Raw genomic sequence first — 9,126 nt, forward strand, 5'->3', positions numbered from 1 at the left:
TCCCATAGATACTGAAATCATCTTTCTTTAACTGGTTCAGGAACAGAGGAATAAAGTAAAGAATGTTTTGGAAAGATAAATTTGGTGACAGTGCAAGAGACTACAATTTGGTGACAGCGCAAGAGACTACAAGACAAACTGTGCTCACAAAACCTAGAAGGATGTGATGCAAATGGAGAGCCCAAGTTACTCTCTTAGAGTGAAGTGATGAGAACCTAAATTGGCATGGTAGTAATGGAAACTCACAAAACCTAGAAGGCCCAAGTTACTCTCTTAGAGTGAAGTGATGAGAACCTAAATTGGCATGGTAGTAATGGAAAAAGGAGTGAAATGTAAAAGCTCATTTGAGGCAGAACCAAAATGACTTGGTCTTCATAGTCAACTATTAAGTGAGAAGAACTAAAAAATGTGAAATACTGATAAAACACAGACCTTGTGATCTCAGAATCAGGGTAAAGGTTAAGCATGTGATTCTGGGTAGACTATTGAGCAGTTTTTGTGCCATATATTTTATATCCCACATCTTCTAGCTACTACCCTATTTCTCCTTCTTGTCATAGCCAAACATTTAAAATTTTTAAAAAATATATTTTAATTAAAAATAATAAATTAAGAATAATTATAACAATTTATTGTGATACAATTTATATATGATAAAACTCTCTTAAAGTGTACAATTCAGTGGTTTTTACAGTGGTTTTCACAGTTGTGCAGCCATTACCTCTGCCTAATTTCAGAACATTTTCATTACCCCAAAAAGAAACTTTGCACCTGTTATACTTTGTCTCTATAGATTTGCCTCTCCTAGACATTTCATATAAAGAGAATCATAGAATTATATAAAATATGGCCTTTTGTGACTGGCTTTTTTTTTTTTTTTTTTTTTACAATAAACCAAATGCCTGAAGAGACTGAACTTAGGATAGTGTTTGCTATATACAACTTTGGCAATTGAAATTTTTTAAAGTTGAAAATATTACCATGCCTGTATATATGGCATATTATCCTTAGGTGACCCTTAGATTATTAATTTTTTCTTTTTTATTCCTAGTGTTCTTGAACTGTCTCAGTATTCAGCAGAAACTTTGTTTGGAGGCAAAGATCAGTAAGAGTTTGGAACACAATGATAAAATGAATGTAATTCAATACAGAAGTAGAATCAACTATTTCTTTTAGGTGTAAATACTGCTGATAGTGTATATTAAGGCAAAGTTTACTTATCTCACTTTCATGTAGGTAACAGAACTACTTACTTCTGTCTTGTTCAGACATCCAAACAATATTTGTGTAGCTATTATGTGCTTGTACAAATGCACATTCTTTTGACCTGCAAATGCAAAAACTTCCTCTTTTTACCTGATGAGACTCTGCACCTTCCAAAGGAAGAGTGGGGTACTAAAAGGAAAGGTGGTGGTTGGATAATGGGTAACTTGATGTCCACTGCATACCTCCTTTACCTAAAACAAGTTCCTATTTACCTTTAGCATTTCTAAAATGTAAGGATCAAGGATGATGTTAGATTACTAGACTGAGAAAGCTGTGGAGAAAAAAAAAACTAAATGAAAACTTGTATCTTCTAATTCTTTTAAAGCACGTGCTCATTATACACAAGATACTTTTTTCAGTCCATTGGGAGATTCAAAGAATTAGAGATAGATTTCTATATTTAAGGAATACAAGAGAACTTATAAGGGAGTTTTTTTGGCTTTTGTTTTTGTTTTTTACATCTCATGATTCTCCACCCAAATTTAATTTTTTGGAGTGTTTAGGTTTTTTTCTCTCCCATTAAACTTTCACTTTGAAAGGTCCTAGTGTTTAGGAGAAGCAAGTAGGAGAGACATTTGCTTGAATTCTCCAGGATGACAGAGTTGGAGAATATTTCTTTCCCTCATCTCATTATTGAATAATTTCACTATAACTACAATTAATTTCATTAATTATTATTATTGTTGATGGTCTATGGCAGAAGTTCTTAGATTTCTCTGCAAAGTAATTTGGTTTAGTCAACATGAGGATGCATCTGGTTAGTTTGAATGGAAGATTCGCAAGCTGGAATGGTCTTGGCAAATTTTGTAGAGGGGAAATATGGTCTTCAGAAGGGTAGGCAGCAGAAGGAATCTCAGGCAAGGGAAAGGCATCGGCAAAGCCCCAGAGGACAAAACAGTTTGTGTTAAACTCAGTGTTCCCATAGTTGGTAGTCTTAGCTTATTTGTTTTCAGAATCACCACAGTTTTTCTTCTAGAATTATCATTCCCTTGATTTTTCTTTTTAGGCATGATATTTAACGTATTTTTAAACTTAAAATAACATTAAAGGAGAAATGAAATTATTTTGTTTGGAAAAGAGTTAAAAGGTTGAAGAATCTTGATCTAAATAATGATTTCCTAAAGAGAAATCCCCAGTTGTTGTCTGGTTCAGAGGAACAGTCCTTGGGCCTAAAAATAGAAATTGAGGAGTCCCAAAGAAGGGCTCCATGGTCAGAACCACTGATTCTCACAACAGAATGGATAAAAACAATTTAAAATATAAAATACCATGCAAATATTCATTTTTATGTATAGGGTAAAGTTGGTGGCATTGTCAGAGGAAAAAGTCTTAGCTGTATAACATGATGGTAGAATAAGTGTCAGATGTACAGAACACTTGAATACTATTTAAGGAAACTTTGATTCTTCTGTCCCCATTCTCTGGAATATTTAGGGCTAAGTTCTGAGTTTTTGACATCTTAAAAGTCCTCATCCCACAAAGTAGGGAAGGAAAAAAGTCTTAGTATTCTGTTATTAAGAACCACTGTTTTTAAAAAAATTTAATGTATAGAGCGACGACATTAGAATTTTTAAATTAACTGTAGTCCTATGTTCCTAACAACTGTTTTCATTTTTGCATGTTATCTTCTAATCTTTACTTGTGTGCATACTTTCTTAGTAATGGCACTTTAAAAATTGACTAAGAAGGAATACTGAGATCGAGAGAATTTTGTATGATTCCTTTTTTCCTTTTTAAGGTATGTGTTGGGTGGAGGAGCATTATGTATGGAACTTCTCACAAAACAGGTGACTATTTTCTGGTGGTATTCAATTTTCAAGTGCAGTAGAGTATTTTGATTTTGTAAATTAGATTCCAAGTAGAAAAGTTCCTATATAATAGCACTTACTTAAAAAAATTTTTTTTTTAGTTTTTTGTTTTTTTCCAGTAGCACTTACTGAAATGAAAAAGCCATTTTAGGTAAACCAGTAAAATGACATTGTACTTGGTGCTGAATCTATGCTAAGATAGGCATTAAGAATGATGTTTACCTAAGATTATAATTTGCTTATGTCAGGCACTTAGAACATAGGTTTGTTTTGTTTTTTTGTGTCTGTATGAGATTCTGGAAATGGTCCAACTTTACTTTTTTCTCCTTGACTGCAAACCTCTTAACACTGGTTTGCTATTATTGAGTTGTTACATGCCATTTTGTTAGGCTTTCCTAAGTGGGAATGAGGAATACTGCTGTGTTTTAAGAGACATATTTTTTTTCTTCCTGTAGGGCTGGAGCAGTGCCTACTCAATAGAATCAGTCATTATGCAAATAAATGCCACTTTAGTCAAAGGCAAAGCCAGAGTGCAGTTTGGAGCAAATAAGGTACTTCTATTAAGAATTTCACATAAACTATAAGATATATTTCATGTTACCTTATGAGAATTCTTCCTGTCTTAATTCTTTTTGAGATAATTTATTTCATTTTTATTTGGTTTTCTTCTTGTTACAAAAGTGACCTGTAGAAAACATTGATGTGTAAGAAAATTAATGATAATTACTAAATTGTTTAGTATCTACTAACAATTAAGTGTTAAATTAATAATTAACTTAATTGTTAACAATTAAGTGACTATTATTATTATTATTACTTTTTTGGGGGGTTGGCCAATCTGGGGATCTGAACCCATGACCTTGGTGTTATAAGGCTGCACTCTAACCAACTGAGTTAACCGGCCAGCCCCAGAAGTGAAAAATATGTACTTTGAAATTTCTCAAAATTGAGATCATGTTATAATAATTAATTTCTAGTGAACTTTTATGTGCTAGGATCTAGTCTCAACTTTTTACTTACATTAACACTTTCAACCTCTTAATAACCTAAAAGGTAGGTACTGTTATTGTCCTCATTTCGTTTTCATAGATGAGGAAACTGAAGCACATAGATTAGGTAAATTGTGTAAGGTCACAGGCGGCACAGCAAGGATTTGGAACCAGACAGTCTCTGCTCTTAATTTACTATATCAGAAACATCTTTCTGTGTGGAATTGTAGTTACCAATAAATAAGCATTTTAATGAGCTAAGGATATACTCTGAAGTTAGTATGTTTTGGGAAAATATTTGTGTCATAGAAGTCACTCTGAGTTTCCTAATGTTTTTTTAAACTTGAATGTTCCTAAAGTTCTTTGTGAATTTTGTATTAAGTGTCTACCTAAATAGTATTAAATCTGTGTATTTATAACCATATTGCACATCAAGTCATGAGTCCACTGGAATCTTAATTAACAGATGAAGCAAAAAATTGAAAAGGCTATTTAAAAAAAAATCAGTTATTTGTGGTAATACTACGATTTTACTTTTAGCTGTTTTAGCAGCTGTTTCTTTACACTGGAACAAAATATCATTTTGTATAAAACCCTAAGTTAATTATTGAACACTAGTGAGTTGCTTAACCACCTTAATTAGCATTTCTTAACAGTATATGTATTTTAATATATTAATATTTTAAATGTGGCAGTAGAATGACTAGGTACTAGAACATAAAACTTTTAATTTTTTTTTAAATGACAAAATGCTTACCATGCAAAATTTCTAAAGTAGATAATTGAAAAGGTCATTTATAATTTGACTATCTAGAGATACTATTAACATTTTAATGTATTTCTAGTCTTTTAAATATTTTCTCCCTGGCATCTATTAATATGTATAATTGGACATTAAATTTTAATTATGTTTTTAAAAATATTCTATAATGTCAGTACTCTATCTTTATTCTGTCAGTTCTCTTTGAATAATCAATGTCAGTATAATCGCTTTAAACCTTTACTTTTTTAATTTGTAGTTTTCTTGACAGATAAACATAACCATTTTACACAGAATGGTAAATCAGGCTTCTAAATACCAAGGTACTTCAAAAAGTTCATGGAAAGATTTGCATTATCTTTTAATTCTGTTTTGCCACAAATTTTTTGAAGTACCATCGTATATTTGCATATTAAAGTATGTCTTAAAAGGTGAATTTTTTTTTTAGTGAATTGTTGTGATGAAACCTCACTCTTTCCTTTTTTTCTTCTATTAAGAAGTATCTGTCAGTCAAGAATGTGGAAACTTTGCATGATGTAATATGAGTTTCACCTTCCTGGATTCTAAACTCAGCAGGGAATAGTCTAAATGTTAACTTTAAAAATACTACTATCAAAAAAGTAAGGTGCTAAATGGTGTTAGAAATATGCTTGTATGTGTGAGAACGATACATAGATGTGCTTATGTAAGCATAGAATATCTCTGGGAGAATATTCAAGAAAATGGTAACAGCTATTGTTTGTGATAAGGGGCTTTTGAAATATTGATGGGGGTGCTGGTTAGAGATGAGAGGGAGATTTTACTGTAAATTGCTTTATGTTGTTTCTTTTTGCCATGTAACTATTAAAGATATTCTAAATATTTTTAAAAGTACTGTCAGCTGTTGGTTCAAAATAACGGAATGAGTTTGCCTCCTCAAAATTTTACTAAAATAATATAAATGTATATAAATACTGGAAAACCAAAAATTGCCCATCATTAGACCTGATGGAGATACGGTCATATTGATGGAGCTGAGGAATCTGCAGCCCTATATAGGCAGGAATCACTGCAGAGGTATAGAACAGTCTTGCCTTTAGCTCCCCTAGGCTCAGCCAGCAGGAGCTGAGAGTAAGCCTCAGGACAGAATGATATTGGCCAGGCTGGTTTTCTGTTAACATGAAATACAGGCTGTGACATTAACTCTAGGCTGTAGTAGTGAGAGAGCCTTCCAAAGAAGAGGTCTGTTATCATAACTTTTAGCAGGAATTTGGGGTTTGAAGGCAAAGTAGTGCTTCAAGAAGCTTCCATTTATTGTTACGGAGGGAATGATAGTTGAGTTAGTGAAATCCTGTAGCACACAGCCCTTGGGGCAGCTCCTAACCTATTTCTACAATCAGGAAAGGCACCTATTTCTCTCTGCTACTCACAGACCTCTAGTTACTCACCTACAGAATCCCCTAGTTGGTGATCACTTTCAAATAAGAGATCTGTTTTGCTTTTATTTTTGTGGAGCAGGAGGGAGTGAGTTGCTACCTATATTAAGCAGTCCAGTCTTCTATTTATAAATGAGCATAGTCGGGGAGTCAAATATGAGAAACTTGCATAATCCTGAGATTCTCCAAGGGGACTAAAGTGGATTCATGTTAGTTATATCCATAGCTCTCATCAGAAGCAGACACAGAGATTCTTTGGAGAAGAGCATCTCCAATTTAAGCCTGTAGGATTCCCAAAGATTAAAATCAAGCAAATATGAATTTACAGTCAAAGATCACAGAATACAAGTAGGCAATCCAACATATATGAGAATTGGTAGAAACAATGAAAAATATATATTCACAAAGACTACATAGGTTTTGGAATCATCAGATACAAAATAGACATCAGATATTAGAATTGTGAGAAAATATATATGAAATCTAATATAAAGAAAACAGATATATCATGAAATTGAGCAAGCAATAAGACCATCAGGAATGATGAGGAAGATCTAAAAGAGAATGAAATAATTGTTGAAATGAGCAACTCAACAGGTGAGTTAGACATCAGAAGAGAATTATTAGATGATATCTCCAAAGAAGTAACTCAGAATGTGGCACAAAGAGAAATGGGGATAGATGATATGGCAGAAGTTAAAAGAGAGATCAGAGTGAGGTCTAAAATATGTCTTAGTGGAATCCTAGGAGGAAATACTAAAATTACATTAAAAAGTGGGAAATGGAAGTTAGAAAGTAAGGTGATAGAAGCAAGAAAGGAAGGTGATAGAAGCAACAAATATAAGTGGGCTAAGGTTAGGGAAATGGAAGTTAGAAAGTAAGGTGATAGAAGCAAGAAAGGAAGGTGATAGAAGCAAGAAAGGAAGGTGATAGAAGCAACAAATATAAGTGGGCTAAGGTTACCAGTTAGACAGATTGAGTTAATAAAATCCAGCTGTTTTTAAGAAGTATATCTAAAATAGGATACAGAAAGATCAAAAGCTTTTTAAAAAGGGGGGAGGACGATAAAGATATGCCAGCGTACACTAAACAAACAGGATATGTAGCTTTAGTGTCAAAATACTGTTTTGGAACAGAAAGCATTAGTGACTGCTTAATCATGACAGTCTCAGTTAACTAGGGGGATATAGCAATTTTTATACTTAACGCATCTATCAAAATAGCCTGAATATACAGAGAAAAAACTAACAGAACTTTGCCAATTTCAGGGAGAAATTGACAAATCCACCATTATAGTTGGAGATTTCAAGGTATCCTGAAGTTAAACAGAATGTCAAAATGTAGATTTGAATAACCAATTAACAGGCTTGGTCTAATGGACAAATACGTAACTCTGTACTCAATAATTAGATATTATATATCCTTCCCAAGCATATATGGAACATGGAAAAAATTCATCGTATACCAATCCATAAAGCAAGCCAGAAGATTTAAAAACAATTGGTACCATACAAACCATATACTGTAATTTAAATGTGATGCAATTAAAGTTAGAAGACGATAATGAAGAGATTAATAAAAATCTACATGAATTTGGAAATTAAACACACTTGTAAATCGTGGTGAAAAGAATCAAATGAAAATTTTAAAATGCTGACAATTTAAACATAATGAAAATACTAAAATGTTACCTATCTGGAACATTCATGAAGTTAATCCTGTTGAGTGAAGAAAACTTCAAATTCTGAAAAGTAGAAAAGAGACATGTCATTCTCTGATTCTAATGAAATAAAACTATAAGTTAATAATGATGAGAAAACAAGTGTTCATTTGTGGAGTTTTAAAACTCATTCAAACAGCCCTTAGATTTAACAGGGTTTTGAAATTAAAACTGCAGAACAGCTAGAGAAAAACAATAATACAGTAACTATAGACCAGAAACTAAAGGAGAACTGAGGAAGGTTCATTGCCTTAAATCCTTATGTCCTTAAAAGAAGAATGGAAATGAATCGAGTCTCTAACTCAGTGTTAGAAAGGATAATCAAATGAACTGAAAGAAAACAGAATGGAGAAGTTAATAAAGATATAAGCAGAAATTAATGAGTTGGAAGAACAGAAAGGGCTAAATCCTCATTACAGTAAAGCCTGTGCAGTAACATTCCCTTCAAACTGGAATTTGAATACCTTGCTATTGACAATTGAGAATGGGGAAGGCTGACATTTTTATTTTCTCCTTGTGCTTTGGGTGGATGGGCAGTAGGATCAGGAAATGACTACTTCATGATCATTTGGGAGTTCCAGTGAGTGTGTGTTTTGTTATGTACAGTGTATCTTTTATTTTTGTTCTTTTTGTGAAAATACAGACTTACTGAAAACACTTTTTTTTCATTAACTGTGAGATGACGTTACTGCATGTTTTCTGTGTCTTAGTTTTTTAGATGCATTATGGCAGGGCTTTACTATGTTAAAGAGCTCTTAAAAATTGAAAAAGATTTTCTACTACCCTGTAGGAAAATAGGAAAGGATATATAAAAGGTCTGTTTACAGAGATAGAAATAAATGGTTCATAAACATATGAAGATATGCTCAACCTCATTCAGTATTAGAAATGCAAGTCAAAATTACAGAGTCCATGTTTCACTTACTATATTGTCAAAAAGTAACAAAGGTTTGTTAAATACTCTGTTGGTGAGGCTGTATCAAGGCACTCTCATACACGGCTGGTGGACAAGCACATTTATACTTTCCTACAGATGGGAATTTAGAAATATCTCAAATACTAGGCATATATATGTGGGGTTTTTGGGGGGTTTTTTTTGTCCTTTCTGAGACCGGCTGCACTGCGCTCAGCCAGTGAGCACTGTGAGTGCACCGGTATCCCTATATAG

General features: G+C 32.9%; 1 protein-coding gene across 2 annotated transcripts in view; it reads left to right on the forward strand.

Annotated features, from left to right (window-relative positions):
* UBE2Q2 (ubiquitin-conjugating enzyme E2Q family member 2) overlaps window positions 1-9,126 on the forward strand; it is a 56,932-nt gene that overhangs the window by 43,267 nt on the left and 4,539 nt on the right. For both annotated transcript variants that reach the window (XM_008572982.1, XM_008572983.1), the window contains 2 exons: window positions 3,005-3,053; window positions 3,530-3,625. In XM_008572982.1, the coding sequence (XP_008571204.1) occupies window positions 3,005-3,053; window positions 3,530-3,625 (145 nt within the window). The remainder of the gene's footprint in view (window positions 1-3,004; window positions 3,054-3,529; window positions 3,626-9,126) is intronic.

The sequence above is a fragment of the Galeopterus variegatus genome, unplaced genomic scaffold, assembly GCF_000696425.1.
Source record: "Galeopterus variegatus unplaced genomic scaffold, G_variegatus-3.0.2 Scaffold860, whole genome shotgun sequence".
Lineage (NCBI taxonomy): Eukaryota > Metazoa > Chordata > Mammalia > Dermoptera > Cynocephalidae > Galeopterus > Galeopterus variegatus.